The following is a 16,881-nucleotide window of genomic DNA, read 5'->3' as shown; positions in this document are numbered from 1 at the left end:
AGAGACACAGAGCAAGACAAAGATTGGCTCATGGTGGGTTGGGCTTAAAGCAAACAGAGACAAACACTGAATTTTGGCCTCCAAAGTGGTGGTTCCAATGGAAGCCATGTTTGCATCACAACAGTATATAACACTTAAAAATCAAAGTCGGCCAGTGGATTATTTTTCTTACAGGAAACCAAGAAGCCTATTGAAATGAAGTCCTCTCCACTCAACTAGTTGAAGAAACAACATAAAAGTAAATGTGATCTTAAAACTCAAAATTTACATTTTAGTAATTCTGAACTAAAGAAACTACATCAACTAATTTTAGACTAAATTAATCTGAACCAATGCTATATTTTACACCTAGGAGATTTTTGAGGTAAAAACAACTGAAATTACTCAAAGAAGTTATGTTCATAAAGGATAAATACATACATTGTTAGCAATTTGCTTCTTATTAACTTACAATATTTTTGTTGCTGTTGTCATATTTCCTGTCTCCCACTTGCTGAGATGCTACTGATGTGCAGTCAGACAGAATAACTCTAATAACTTTTAGGACTTCATACTGATCAATTTGCCATGTAATACTCATAGGATGGGCAGAGAAGGAATCAAAGCCGTCAGTGAAAACCTGAACTTTGAAAAGGAATTTATAACTTTAATTTCTATCCATTAGGCTCACACTTAGAAAATCTGATTGGAAGACTATAACACATAATGGGAGAAAACATAGGAAGACAAAGATAACTAGTTAAATATGAATTGATATAGTTCTGTATTTATTTAGCGTATCAAGGGTGGATTTCCTACACAGACATTATCAGTTTAATGTTATCCTTTAGTAATCATTTCAGTGACAGCTATTTGTGGTCAGATAATAGAGTGAAAAAAATGGCATGACAAGAACCACATAAACTCTTTCTTCAGGTTCTGTGGGTATAGTTTGCTTCTGTTTGGTTATCCACTATATTTATGCCACAAAAATTAATATAACTCTCCTGATTAGAGAATTTTGAAGTGATATAATCTTGAAGAGATTTGAAGACAATTTGAAGAACATGTAATATCAGTAAATGTTTTTTTGTATGGCCCTTTCCCCACCCATGTGTCTTAGCATGGCTATAGAAAACCTCATTTGAGTATAATTTGAATATCATCTGCTAACAGACATGGAATATAAGGTCTTTTCCTCTTGGGGTTGACACAGCAAACTAATCTTGTTTAAGATTCTGAATGAGCAAAGCAGTATCATATTCCTGCTGACAAAGTCAGGAGTTCATATTGTACACTTTAACATGGTCAGGCACATGGGGCAGGCAGGTTTGCGTTCAAACTGACGACCTCTGACCTTCTGTCTTCTCATCTTAAACTTCATCTGGCCTCGGCGAGCTTTCCCCAACTAGAATGACCATTTTATAAAGTGATTAAAATTTAATTTTAAATGACTTTGGTTTCCCAAACATATTTATGTCTTAGGCAGACTAATCTGTTAGAATAGGTTAGTTTAGAAGAAAATCAGATGGGTGAAAATATTCCACACAAAGGAGCTCAAATGAAGGAAACCCTTACAGGGTCGTACACTCTCAATCAATGCAAGGACACAGTGGGAAGAGGCAGAGTGCCCATTTTTATGGTTGACTCTGGCCAGATTTAGGAGAAGTCCTGCGGGTATTATCCATACACAATATAAAACCAGAAACTACAAAAATAGTAGAAAAAATAGTATGACCTAGTTGGGTTTTCATTGTTTTGCTTTCTTGCTTTTCATGTTGGGAAAGGAGAAGAGAGAAGAAATAAGCAGTGATTATATCCTTAAATCCTTCAAAGAGCACGGCATAGCCTAGAATACGCTCAATGCTCTGCTGATCATCTCTGCATATTATTTGATTTTCTTTCTTCATATCACTCATTGCATGTCTGCTTCTTTATGTTTAGGTCTCTGTGTTAGCATGTAGCGTGACATTTCTTCCTCATCTAGACACATGAGGACAACAGGAAGAAACAACAAACAAGGTTAGTCTTGTGCAGAGACATGAAATTGCAGATTCAGAAGCCCTTCTTCAAGAGAGTAGGAGACAGCACAGATTGTTTCTTAGAGCCACAATTTCTTCATGTCTCTTTCATGGTCTCCTAAACCAACAGCATTTATAAGGTACAAGTTCAATTATTTATTTTTCAAACTGAAGCATGGGCACGGTGAGAGTGTCACTTTAGAGTGACTTAACTGCACATGTGTAGCAAGACTGTAAAGTGCAATGGCAGATCACTATAAACAGACAGCTTTCTTGTCTCTGTTCTTCTTCCCAAGCCCCACTCGACCACCTTTCTTCTTTTGTAAAGATCTTTTACCTTGTAGCGCCTATGTTCTTGTAGTGACACATGAGGAGGTGTTTAAAAGTCTTTTTGAAGGTGGCATTACAAAGTGCATAGCAGGCAGGATTGATGGTGCTATTGATGTAACAGAGCCAGTAGCCGATTGTCCACACTGTATTGGGGATGCAGGGTGCACAGAAGGTATTGATGAGCACCATGACATTGTATGGTGCCCAGGTGATGATGAAAGCCAACAGAATAGCCAAGATTGTCCTGGTCACCTTCTTTTCCCGGGATGGAGGAGGCTTCTTTTTGGCAGGCTGCTTGGTCATCTTCACAATCTTGCGTGCTACAATGTTCTGCTTTTCATCCCCATTTTGACCTGAGGACCCAACTAGTTCTACAGTGGTACTTGTTGGGGTGCATGAGTCACCTTTTTGAGTCTTGGTGACAATTTTGATGCATGTTTGCTTAGAGTTGTCATCTTTGGAATGGCCCAGGGAAGTGGAAACTGTGTTTTCATCCTGGGTGATTTCATCATCTCTCATATTGGAGGCCACAGCACTGACTGAGGTGGAGTCATTTGAGCTCTCCTTCTCCTCCCCCTGAACACAGTTTTCAGTCACACCATCCCGGGGAGCCTTGCCATTCTGGATTTTGTTGTGCTCTAGGCCACCGTCACCACCTGGCATGTTGTTGTTGTTCGGCTTTACAATTCTTCCTTGCACCAGACTTGGAGATACCGGATCTTGGTTAGCCACAGGTTCCTTCTTTTCCTTCTTTATCCTGCTCTTACTTGCCCGGGATATATGCCAATACAGCACGGTCATGATGATGACAGGCAGATAGAAGGCTGCGATGGCAGTGCCGAAGGTGACAGCGGCATTGGAAAAGAACTGAATGTAGCACTCCCCGTCCTCCACAGTTCTCACCCCTACGATGAACTGCCAGAAGAGAATGGCTGGAGCCCAGAGGATGAAGGAAAGGACCCAGGCAGCTGCAATCATCATCCCTGCCATTTTTGTGGTCCGCTTAACTGGGTAGGTCAGAGGTTTTGTGACACAGAAGTATCTATCAAAGCTGATGATGAGCAAATTCATAACAGAAGCATTGCTGACCACATAGTCCAAGGCTAGCCAAAGGTCACATACTACAGGTCCCAAAGGCCAGTAACCAATCACAGTGTAGAGGGTATACAAGTTCATGGAGAAAACACCTATGATGAGGTCAGCACAGGCAAGGCTGAACAAGAAGTAATTGTTGACTGTCTGAAGGTGACGGTTGACTTTAATGGAAACCATGACCAGGATGTTCCCAATGATGGTCACCAGACTGAGGGATCCAGCCACAAGAACAATAAATACCACTTCAAATGTCTTGTAAGGACTGGTAATAGCCAAGCCATTGTTAGATGAGTTTGTTGAGTTATTCATTTTGTGTTCAGTAGCCAAGTGTCCAAATAAACATTTAAACCTGCAGGGAAATAGAATGAAGTTAACAACTATAATATAAATATTACTTCAAAACACATCAGGTTCCTTCCTTTTGAAAAACTTCCCAGTCATTCTTCTGTATCCTGAATATTTACTGTATCCTGTCTGACCCACCCAAGAGGTAAAGGCTTTAGATGGAAGACTGAAAATTTTCTGAATAGTTGGCAATGGTTATGATCCAATAATGCCATGAGTGACTCCATATACAGATGTGAGTATCTATCTGTCTATCTGCTTGTTTGTTTATATCAATAAATCCTTATGAGTTGAGCAGACTAAACCAAATTCATAACTAAAACTTTCCAAAATAATTAGAAACTTCTGGCTTTGAAATAAAAATTAATAAACCACTGAGAGACGAAATATTGGGACAGAACATAAAACTGTATGTGTAACTTCTGTAGTCAATAACACCTTTCCTTCTGGCAGCTTGTGCCATTTCCTTATTAATATTGATGATGGCAGTGATAAAAAAGACAATATACTAGCCAGTGCACCCAACCAAAGTGAATTTGTTTTTCTCAATTCTGTTTTACAATTGTAATCATCTTCACTTAGCCCCAGAATTTCAAAAATTCCATAACTTGTAAAAGAATCATCACTTACTATTGATATTATTATACCTTTTTCCAAATGTCTTTGCTCCAAATCACTGTTAAATCTACTGTCTAACTATTCTTTGACAACCTTCTATTTTGCTGAAGAGGAAGCCATGGCCCAGGGGGCTACAGAAAGTGATATAGTAGCACACATCAAATTAGTGAGAGGCATGCTACATTTCTTTCCTTTCTTCTTGTTTACAAGTGTTATGAATTGCTTTTAAATAAAAATAATAAAATAAAATGCAGCCTTAGGTCTCTCAGATGTGTATTTTCTCAGTAAGTATTAAGGGCTACAGAAAGTCTTTGCAATTGATTGTATCATCTCCCGTGTTAAAAGAAGAAAGTTGAGATAATAAGAGTTTAAGGAACTTCTTTGTTACTAGAAAAGTGAGTAAACAATTTACAACTAATGTCAGCATCTTACTTCATCCTTTTTTTTTTTATAACTTCCCTCTGCCTCCCTTCTCTTTTGAAGAATTGCACTTAATGAGAAATTACTAAGTAACAATATAAGGATGTTGTAGATGCAGAGGTTGCTAGAGGTTTCTACTTAAGACAGATTGCTTGGTGGACCTGGGATCTTTATCCATGTTGAACACTGGAAACTCTATGTGATGTGAACCACAGTCACTATTGAAACTCAGGAATTTTCAGAGATACCCTGCTAAACTTTGATAATGATGGTGTAAAAATGGAAGACACGTCACTTAGAAGCAAGTAAAAGTATTTGAAGCAGGGACATCCTTTCTTCCCACGGGATATACACACTATATAGGGTTGTTCCTCTTCTATGACAGATAGCAGCTGGCTTCCACCAACTTCTCCCTCACTACTTCTGTTCCCCAAATTTCTGATGTCATTAAAGCAATAAGATTACATCGCAAATGAAGATGTTCACAGTATGGATGATCTTCAAAGCATATGGTAAATGTGTAATGTGGTATTCTACAACCTAGTTTCTAACAAGGTTCTGGATGTATTTTGAAAGCATGAGGAAAAAAAACACAACTTTTCTTCACCTAGCTCCTTTGTATACATAGCAGAGAGAAACATACATGGTTCTATGTTTTCTTCACAAAGTTTGGGTACTCATGTCATTTTTAAATTAGCCGCGTATTTCTGAGTTTGCTGTTAAATTCAGTGAACTTTATTTCCATTTCTTCTCCAACTCTTTTTTTCTTTCAGCATTGTGGCGAGGATTAAAGTGATGTTATGTCCCTGAATGATAGTCTATAAAGGCTAAGCATTAGACATGTGCTTTTAAATATTTAAACCTGCCAAGCAGATGTAAATTAATCACCTCTCTTAACCTTTCATAGCAGCTAACAGAAAAGGATAAGTCTCTGTGTGTTTGAAATGAGTATGAATGGGAAGGCATGGGGTAGAATGGAGGGGTAGAAGTAATAAATTCTCATTATCGATGATAGCAAACTGTCAACAACAGTGTTATCAAGAAAATCATCAAAAGGACAATTAGCATATTGTGAGCATAATTACTCTTCAGAACAAGTCCTGCCGTGGCTAGTGTTTTTATGACACATATTGATCTAAGGATCAAAGAGTAAAATTACTTGAGATTCAAACTAGTGGCACTCTATGAAGACTCTTACAAATTAATAATCACTGCTTATCTAAAAATACTCCCATTAGTCAAAACTATTTGCACACACCAGTGACCTGCAAGATTAAGCCTGGTTTCCAGATATCAAGTTGGGTCCTTGATTTATACAAAAATGTGAGAATCATGTACACACCAGTACTGCATCTTTGACGGGAGATGCTGATATTAAAGCTTGGAATTAGTAAATGGGGTTTGACACACAAAAAATGTGGCATTTGCAGTTCTAAACATTTTTCTAAAATTAATCACTACAAAATTATATCACCAAAATGTTGGATGGGGAGGCAGAGGTAGCTCAGTTCTAGAGTGCCTGCTTAGCATCTGAAAGACCCAGGTTTCCATCACAAAGGAACACACACACACACACACACACACACACACACACACACACACCCCACAGCCAATGTATCCCCAAATGAATTGAAAAATGCCCTTTCACAGTTCACTCACATCCACTCAGGGACACTATAATTCTAAATATTGACACCATTTTTTTTTAACTCTTATGGAGGAAATCAATTATAGGCATAAAAAGTAAATTCTGATATGTACTAGACAGGAGTGGAGAATTAAATAATACAAATGAGATTTATGCCTGGATGGGGCAGCACACCCATTGTAGAAGCCTTTTCAAAACTGAATCCAAGGTAGAATGACCTGCATGAATTGATCAATCAATGTGTGAGCAGCCTAAGTATTGCAAGGTTTTATTTGCTAATTTATAAAATTGTTATGAGCCTAAAAAGTATTAGTCTCATTTTTCTATTTGTAAAGTTGACATTGGTCAGAGGTGTGGAGAGTTAGTGCCCAATTTACATTCAGGTCTACCTGACACCTGTTATCTCCCTATTTTTACTATGCCTTGCCTTGACATGGAAACTGAACACTCCAAGTGCTTTAGAAGAATGGAAACAAAGTGAGGAAAATCTAATCCATGGACTGCTGATGGAGGGCAAATCTGTTTCCTGAATTCCCTGATAGGTTATCCAGTCCCAAGTGTTCAGCTTAAACACATGCACAGACAAGGAACAATGAGAGAGAGAGAGAGAGAGAGAGAGAGAGAGAGAGAGAGAGAGAGAGAGAGAGAGAGAGAGAGAGAGAGAATGCCGAACAAGTCATGGATTTGAAAGCAGGGTAGGAAAGCACAATGTCACAAACATCCTCATGAGGGATAAATACAACAGTATGCTCTGAGATGCTTAAAAGTTTGTCCTGACAATATCATATTATACACAGGGCTTTCAGCGCAAAATGCTATTGTAGCAAATATGAAGTAAGGTTGAATTGATGGGGCAACACAGAAAGCATCAGAATATCATGGAGGCAAGGCTCCACCCAGTGAGTGGTTAACTGGTGATCATATGGAAAACTCAGTTTCCTGTCTTAAGAATGAGCTGCATGCAGTATTCTTGTACTATGTTATCATTGATTAAAATGCAGATGAAGCTTATTCATTTTCATTGCTTTGTAGTATTTATCAACAAATATGCTGTATGTTAATCTGATCAATGATATTATAAATGTGACTTTTACTTCCTGATGTGGGAGAGATGATCATTGTGATGGAATCCATAATCTGTTTTTTAGGTCTTTGCAACCCTCATTTATTCCCACTAATTAATAAATAGCATGGATTCTGACATTAAGCATACTTTTTTGCCATCAACACAGTTAAAGACCAACTAAACTTAGAGAGAGAGAGAGAGAGAGAGAGAGAGAGAGAGAGAGAGAGAGAGAGAGAGAGAGAACTAAGGAGTCATTTATTCCTAGAAGTGTTAGGGAGCAAAGTCCCTGTTCTCTGAGAACTGTAGTATTTCACACAGTTTGATATTGATGCAAGCGAGGGTGACATGACTGGTTTTTGTCTTATGTGTTGTTAACTTTTACTGCCTGATGAGTCATGGAGCAGCAGTCTGTCCTTCAGAACCCGCTATGTTAATATTCCACCTCCTGGGTGCTGGGACGGGCTTGCTCAGACAGGGAGTGGATTTCCACTTATTTCCCCTTCAATCTGATTTTTCCTTTGAGCCAGGACGTTGTGAGTTAGTGTGGGTACCCCTCCTTCCTCACCAACTCCAGCATCTCACTGGAGCAGCGGCAGCTGCAGTAGGGATGGCCTTGCTTCGCTTTGTCCCAGAATGCCTTCTGAAGCACTGGGATGAGCAGGTCCGCAAGTGGCGTCAGAGGCTGTGGGGGTGGAAGTGAAGAACGAACGGGAGCCCAAAGAAAATAGGGCATGTTCTCGTCCACGAGGGATTTCTAATCTAGGAGTGACACAGACTGCCGATGAGACTCACCGGCTACCTATGAAGCTGGAGAGATGTGGGGCCAGTTGCCAAGGCTTAAGGCTCTGGGAGGAAGGTTGGCCAGAACAGAGCGAAATAAATAGAGAAGGCTCCTTGGTACATCTTCCCTAAATACCCTTGGCTCATCTTCTTTCCCTTGGTTCCCTTCCTCTCGTCATGATGCCTGACTCTCTTTCCTCTCAGTTCTCCAGACTAGGTACCATCACTTTTTTCTCAGGGAAGTGCCATGCAGTGGTTTGGGGCCACTGGTCTAGGACTTTGAACTTAAGAACCTGAAAGTTCAGAGACAGAAAAGAAAACTCACACACACTTATTTACCCACACTAAATTGACATGTTATTTAAAATGAAATGTCTCAAAAAATACTCTCAAAGAAATGTGTGAGTTTTTCCCAGTTAGGAAACTGTAGCACAAAATGGCAGACTTTGCTAGATGAGTATTATATAAAAATTTGGGTTAGACAAACAAAGCTATTCCGAAAACATACTGTAGTTTCAAGCTGCTATACCTTTAAGATCCATGCATGTTTTGTACTTTGTTTAAGGGGAAAAAAAAGAGCAAATGACGGAAGAGTGAAAGCAGCTGAAACAGCATTCTGATCCTCACGTCAGTACACATAGAATTCATGAATTCTTTCAATGTGAAAAACATCAGGATTATGCACAAGCTTACTGCAGGGTAACCGTGCTGGCTCTTTTGGCTGCCTGTCAAATGTAATACTATTCTTAGTGATTCTGGGACAAGCTTCCAGTCCATGTCAGCCATGCTATCTTTTCCCTTCTTCAAAACACATTGTAAACACCACTTACCCTAGAAAAATGTCACGACTAACAGGGAAGGAGTGGCAGCCGTGGTTTTACTAGGATCCTAGCTTTCCCACTTCACGTAAGTCCTATTTTAGTTATTATTCACACACACTGTTCTTCCTGCCAAAGACAAAAGGGGTCTGGACATACATAAGCACAATGAAGCCAGGGACTGATCAGGCTTTTAGCTTTTGAAGAGCACATCTCATATGGATAAGCACATTGGCTTCCATCTTCTTCTGCACTGAATTCAACAGATCTCTGAGATAGTTGAGGGCTATAGTTTTACAATTTTTTTCTGTTTCAAGAAAGTGCAACAACTCATTTATAGTAAAATGCATGGGCCTAAAGCTACAGTATGAAACATGTACTATACTGAGTAGGCCAGATCAAACATCCAATCAGAGGAAACTCTGTGTTTAATGGTGGTTAGGCCCCCTCCAGGAAGACCAGAGGAGGAAATGGACCAGTGGGTACAGAGCTGGGGGAAGTTGTGTGTGATTTCACAGCTGGATCTGCTTCTTTCTCTTTTTCTTAAAATGCTGGAACCGTGTAGCTGGTTTTTTTTTAATTTTGTTTTTGTAGGGTTTTTTCCCCCTGAAGTTGGCAGGATGCTGGTTTAATAACACTAAATTAGTTAATTCATTGCTTTGAATTAAAAATGCGAATCAAATTTGCAGAGGAATTGAGGCTTATTATAAGCCTGATAGAAAATTCTAGAATGAAAGCTGTTGTTCTCAAGAAGCTGAGCAATTTCAAACAACACACCCCTTTAGGGAGAATTTTCCAGGGTGTACATGCCTTCTATTGGGAGATGAGATGGAGCATGTGTCAACATACAACTTTGGGTTGTAAGTCAAGGACACACACCTTGGGAGACAACAAGGAATTCCACTTAGGAATAGTATGAAGTTTGTTTTTTTTTTTATGTTGTCCTTGAAGGGTGGACCATGGCAACCAGGAAATGGATAAATGTTATCAGAGATTGTGCACAGAATAAACAGTACACATATAAGTCAGATTTCCTATGAGTTCAGTGGAAGCTTGGAGAGCACAATTTGCAATAACTGGGTAGAGAGTAAGACTCTCAATTGTCCTTAGGCATATACTTATTATAAGTGTGTCTCAGGGAACAGGGTTTATGAAGAGAAAGGAAGCCTTACTCATCAGTGTAACCTACTACTCTTTCCATAAAAATGCACATTTCTATGAAAAGTACAAATGAGTAGTTTTTGTTTTATAGACTAGGCTTTAATGTTTATCACCATTGGAAATGCAGGAAAAACAGGCATGTAGGGCAGAGTCATTATCAGTCTTCTATCTGCAGTCTCTAGAATGTAGCTCTGTGGAGCCCACAGGAATGAATTTACCTCCAAAAGATCCAAACTTTGGATCTTCCCACTTTTCAATGACAAAATGACACCTGCCTCAGAGCCTTATGATTCATACCAGAGTCAATGGGGCTATAAAAATAAAATAGTAATGAAGTATACAAAGTAATGGGCAGCAACTATTTTTATTGTTTCCAATCGAAACACGAAATGATTGTTTCCCCAGAGCCTGATTGCAGCCTATTTCAAGAACTCAGCAAAATGACCACAGTGTTATCTCACAAAAATGTGAAACCCAAGAGCATTGAGAAGATTAAAGTTTTTACTAAATGATCAAATAGCAATTCAGATGAAGGGACATAAAAAGATGCATCGAGTCAGCAAAGATTTGTGTATCTAAAGCACTAATTTAGAGTCCCAATAGAAAGTAAGTTGGTCAGAAAGAATGGAGAAGTCTATGTTTGAAACCAGAGTAGTCAATTCTCCTAACTGCTTGAAATAAAACCATTTCTTATTGATGATGCTGGGGGAATTACATCATCATTAAATGTATGTAATACAGTATGGCATCCAATTTCTCCAACCCTTTCTTCTCTGATGCCCTCCTCTTTCCCTTCACCTTAGTTCAAAACTATTTAAATATCTAAGTGTCCCTGACCCCCCTCCCCCTTTGCCTCCAGACTCTGTTTGTTGGTCTGTTTTATTTATTTTTGCAATGCTGAGGATTGAAGCCAGGGTCTTGTGCACCCTAAGTGACTGGCCCATTGAGCTGAACTCCCAGCCTCCTTCACCTCCAGTCTCTCCAAACACTCTTTGACATCATGTCTTCTTGAAACCTGAGCTTTGTACTAACAAGTACAAAACCCTAACCTTCACCTTTCTCTAAGAGACAACTTTTGTGTTGACTGAGCCCAAGATGAAAGATATGACAGAAATGACACTTGTTTTCTTGAACTGTACCATCTGGGCTTGGAAATAGGCCAAGTAGAATTTATTTGCCTTCATCTACATCATGCCATGTTGTAAATAATTGCTAAAAATTGAGCAGTTTATGCAAGGAATGATTGTACATGCCTTTAATTCCACCATACAGGAGGCAAAGGCAGACAAATATCTTTGATTTCAAGGCCAGCTTCATCAACATAAGGAGTTATAAGCCATCCAGAGTTACATAGTGAGACTGTCTCTCAAAAAAACAAACAAACAAACAAACAAAAACAAAACAAAACAAAAATAAACTGAGAGACTCATATATTGGCATTGAATTACCATTTCCACTCATAAGCAATGCATGACAAGGAAATATCTTCCAGTGCATGGTTGGAAAATGGATGGGAGCAAATGCTCAAGTCTGGTTGAAAGCAAGTTTTCAGCAGCATCGTTGCATTACCAGACAAAGCAGGCTTAGTCTGAGTTCTCTGCTGAGATGAGATGGGAGTGTGCACAGCTAGACCTTTAAAAAGGTTAGCGTATGTGTTTACAATTACTCAGCCTGTAGCACATCTCAAGGTGTCAGCAGATGAGAAGCTAGATTTCCCCCCGAATCTTCCCCTGACCACTGTGTGTATACATGTACATGCACACACATGTTGAGTAGCTGCTGAGTAGGGGAGGACTGTGATACCTATGAAAGGGAAACAAAACAGGCTTTCTGTCATTACAAAGGCTCTAGATAGGAAAGACTCCCAGGAAGGATCAGGACAGCATGACAACACACTGTAGAAAGGGAACTTTCAGGCCACGCAGCTGTCCTTCTACAAGCAACGTCAGACATGAAGAACATCTTGGGTCTAGTGTGTCTTTCCTTTTGAGGGAGACGGTAGAGAAGGTCCTGGTTATCTAGTTATGGGAGGTGCCAGCAAAAGGCTGGCTTCTCACTTTGTAAGGGTGACACAACTCTTCTTCCAGTAACTTCTATTTATAGATGACTGTGATGTGTTTGTGGATGTGGTAGTTAAAGCTTTAGCTTAGCAAAACCTAAAAAAGAAGGCTATCTCTTTTCTTTGCTGGGTATGTGATCTATTGAAACCCTTTTCATATCGAAGTGATCTAATAGGTATAGAAAATAAAACATGTCACTCACAGTTTATATAGGGACATAATGCAGTAGGCTCCTTGCAGGCGCTCAGTCACTGTGATTAAGTTGATTATAATTTAACAGGTGGTTCTAATAAACAAGTGCAGAATAACAGGAGGAAGCAACATAAAGGAACCATGCATGCACTCTGTATTACCCCCCCAAACCTAAGAAAACTATTTGATATTTTTCATGCGTTAATTCAATGTCTTATTCTCTTATTTGCTTCCATTCAACATAGGATTCAAAAAAATGTCACTCTCATGCCAAGCATACGGGTTTTATCATATGAAAATTAATAACTAATATCTTCTTGATCAAGAGGTCTGAAGCAATGACAGTGAATCTTTCTTAAAAATTATGCCTGTAGATCCAAGAAAGATTATTTGAGTGTAAACTTATGTTTTAGTACAAAGCTGCATTCTCTTAGAGAAGTTATTCTTTCTAAGGGGGTAAGAAAAAAATAGCCCCTCACAGTTTTACATCCAACCCCAATACTAAAAACTGTCTTTGACCACACCATCAATGAAGAATGATTCTTCCTTCCCCAGCAGCTATCAACTACCAAATAAGAAAAAATCAAAAGTTTTCACTCCATGTCAAATTATGAGGCACAGAGCATGATTTATGAATATGCATAAATTAACTTGGAAGTCACATTTAGCATATCAGTGTAAGTGATGTTTTCACTGAAACAACCTTTTTAAACATTTCATTTAACAGTTTTACTAATTGAAAGAAAACACCTTGGACCAAATGAAATAAAGAATACACACCCTAATGACATTGGTATTGGAAGGAGTGGGGGAGCCTCAGGACTTTTCTTTCATTAATATTTCTGTAGACAATTCCAATTTCTTTATCCAAGTCTTTGTCTTCAATGTCCATTCATTGTCTGCCCTATGTTTGATTTATGTGACATGTATGAAGTATTTAAAGCCACTCCACAGACTCCATTGCCAAATCTCGGCCACCATGTTATTCTTCCACCATCACTCTAGGAAACTTAACTTTGTTTATGATCTAGTGTGTTCAAAACATTAAATAGCTAAATTCCAAGGACAAGAGGAATAGTCTCATGGTCCTAGAACCCAGAAACTATAACTAGATTGCAGCTGAGTTGAAGGGGTACCAACTTAGCACCGATGGCCATTTTGGACTAAGAATACTCATCATCAGCTGTACTGTGCCCAAAGACAGCACCCATCTTAACCTCAACCTGTCTTATGTATGATTCATGGATAGCCAGTAAAATGGGAATATTTACATAAATGCTTTTAGGATAGATTCAATGTTAGATCATCTTTTTTATTAAGAAATTTCTTTATTCATTTTACATACCAATCACAAATGTCCCTCTTTCCTCCTCCTTCCCCTCCAGCCTCTCCCTCCAGACCACCCCCATTCCCTCCTACAAGTAGGTAAGTCCTCTCATGGGGAGTAGGCAGAGCCTGGTTCATCCAGTAGAGGCAGGTCCAAGGCCCTCCCCCTGCCTCAAGACTGTGCGAGGTGTCCCACTATAGGTGGTGGGCTCCAAAAAGCTGCTCATGCACCAGGGATGGACCTCTTTTTTATCTGATTGAGAATTTCATAAGTTTATATGATGAGATGATTATATCTTCGCATACCCACTGTTCTAACTCCTCTCATTCTTATCCCATACATCCACTTTTCTTTGTTTCTTTCTTTCCTATTCTTTCCCTTTTTAAATCTAGCCATTTATTTATAAATCACTAGATCCTTTTAGTGGTGCCCATATGTACAAGGGTCTAGGGCCAACAACTGAAGCTTAGAAAACCTACCAGTGGCCACAACCCCTCAGAATGGTTCTCCTTCCACCAGCTCTTCAGCTGTGGGGTGCATCCGGAAATCATCCCGTTTTGCTGAAATTTGGTTTGGCTTGGTCTTGTTCAAGGGTAGATACTCTCTTACCTTATGTTCTTTATGCTAAAGTGTCCCTGGCTCTGTGTCTACATGTAGGGACCTGACTTGTGAGCAGCCTGCCTCTGGCTTTTCCCTTGTTTGGTAGCTTTCAAAGCCCATTGTAAAGCTGAAAGTTGATGGTTTGATCTGCTTTACTCAGTGCTTTTCCTTTTATTCTTTTAGGTATTATTAGTTAAATAAAAAACACACACTAGGCTGGCCTCTTTAAATAGGATCTAAACTAGTAAGTCACAGTGAGTGGTCCCTATCTAAATGGAGAAGTAGCTACCTAGATTATAGAAATACCCCAAACAGACACAGCGTGGAACAGGGACAGTGAGATCTGTGACGATGGTGTCACTATATCCAGTACATCCTAAAATTCCCAACCATGCATGAAAAATAAAGATTTGAGAGTCACTGAAATAGCTGGCTCTTTTATTCTTTCTATGAATGGCACAAACCTTCTGAAAGAAACCCTGAAGCAGTTACTTTACAAGACTCAATGGATTTACAGAACCTGAACAACATTTTCATATGCTGAGGTTAAATGATTCGGAAAATTATGAATTGCCTTCAGTAAAGTACAGATATATAAAGCTGAGAATAAAAAAAAACCATCAAAGATGTCTCTGATTATCTGGATTGTGGTGTGTGAGATTGGAATGGATAAAAACATTAAAGTGACCAGAAATAATCCTGTTTCTATCATCAAGGTTAAAGCAAAGTAGCAACATGGAATTTGAAGTAGAGAAATTTAAAGGAAACCTTTAAAAACCTTTGATTTAGGGATGGAGATGTAGATCAGAGATACATTATTTGTGTAGTTTATGTAAGACCTTGGGGGTAGTTCACAGCAACTGAATAAGTAAATATATTAAATCAAAAGAAAATATTTGGTTTAGGTGCTTTCTAAAACATGGGATAGATTATGAAAAGTCTGAAGATCTGAGTGAGTCTCAAGGCTTAGAAATTGGCTGTGACTAGGTCAGGATTAGAAGTCTGAAGAGAGTTATTTCTCAATTTTCAACATTGTCAGTGTGTGGTAGGTCTGTTTGAGATGTTTTCATAATTTTTTGTTTAGATAATTTATTATTGATTTTTCTTAAACTCTGGTGAATTCCATAACTCAGATCTATTTATCCTATTTAATAAAAGATTTCATGAAGTCATAATCTCTCCTATTTAGATAATCCCCATTTATTATTCAACTCTGTACATGTTTGTAGTCTGCTAGTAATTGCTTTCTGTTCACCCCTGTTACCCATAAATGGATCCCTCCTTGCCTGATCATGCCAACATAAGCACTGGGTTGTCAGCTACACTAACTGTTGGTTGCTTATCCTATGTAAGACCAACGGATGCATTCTGTTTGACCATGACCATCAATACATTCCTAAAGGATGAAGAGTCCTGAGAAAAACTATTAATGATGATAAATGATTTCCATGTTTAGGCTCTACAAGGAAAAGAAAATAAACACACAAAAGGAGATAATATAGGTGATCAATAATGTTCAGAAGCCAATGTCATGACTGGATTAAATAAACATATGTAGTGGATAAGACTCAGTCTCAAATGACCAGATCATTGACGTGAGGATTTTCCTTTCAAGTTACAGCTTGTTACTGCTGGATAAAAGCAGCAGAATGGAGTCCGGGACACCTCTCTGCTGCCTGTCATTTTGTGGAGAACATTCACTGTCTGTCTTATCTAGCTGGTAGCTCAGTCCTGTTTGCTTTCCTCCTGGGATGCTGTGTGTGTGTGTGTGTGTGGGGGTATGGTTTCTTCTTTTAATTTAAGACCCTGGGGACACTAATCTAGGAGAGTTTTTTTTCTTAATTTTAAAACCATTTCAAAATAAAAATAAAATGCTTAGTTCTGCAAGATGGTGTCTTCTTCAAGAATTCAAGAAGATTGACAGTAGACACATTATCCACCCACACCACCTCTCCACTTCTCACACAGATCTATTTGTTTTTAAACAGTCCTGTTGGTTTAAAACTCCAGAAAAGCACAGGTGTCTGTGATGGTAAACTGTCTTCACTCTCATATCTGAGATGCGATTTTACCTCCCTGCTTTGGATTTTTATTCTCCATAGCAGTGAGGACTTCTGACACTTGCACACCTTTTGGCTCTGAAAGTTCTTGGGCTAAACTATCACTTAGTTCTCCTGGGCTCTATCTGGTGCTAACAGAGGGGGCAGAGTGGCAGTCCCCATGTTTCCCTGAGATCTGATTTTCCCCAAATAGCCTAACCTGTAACCTGAGGGTCTACAATGAGAAAACAGCTCCCTCTCCTTTGAATCTAAGTCACTTGGGCTTTGCTGGCCTCCCTGAAGAGGGCCATCTTTCTGTGGTAGTTGGATTTCTTTATCTGAGTGCATTCCACCACCCCCTCCCCCACCAATATCCTTGTGC

At 39.0% G+C, this 16,881-nt stretch overlaps 1 protein-coding gene across 1 annotated transcript in view; it reads right to left on the bottom strand.

The window, feature by feature from the left end:
- Positions 1-1,598: 1,598 nt before the first annotated feature.
- The window catches only part of Chrm2 (cholinergic receptor muscarinic 2), a 133,176-nt gene continuing 117,893 nt past the window's right edge, over positions 1,599-16,881 (bottom strand). Inside the window, exon 3 of the mRNA XM_059257570.1 lies at positions 1,599-3,774. Coding sequence (XP_059113553.1) covers positions 2,334-3,734 — 1,401 coding nt within the window. The 5' untranslated portion in view covers positions 3,735-3,774 and the 3' untranslated portion in view covers positions 1,599-2,333. The remainder of the gene's footprint in view (positions 3,775-16,881) is intronic.

This window comes from Peromyscus eremicus, chromosome 3, assembly GCF_949786415.1.
Source record: "Peromyscus eremicus chromosome 3, PerEre_H2_v1, whole genome shotgun sequence".
NCBI lineage: Eukaryota > Metazoa > Chordata > Mammalia > Rodentia > Cricetidae > Peromyscus > Peromyscus eremicus.
The sequence above is the reverse complement of the archived record's forward strand: the minus strand, read 5'-3'. Positions and strand labels throughout refer to the sequence as shown.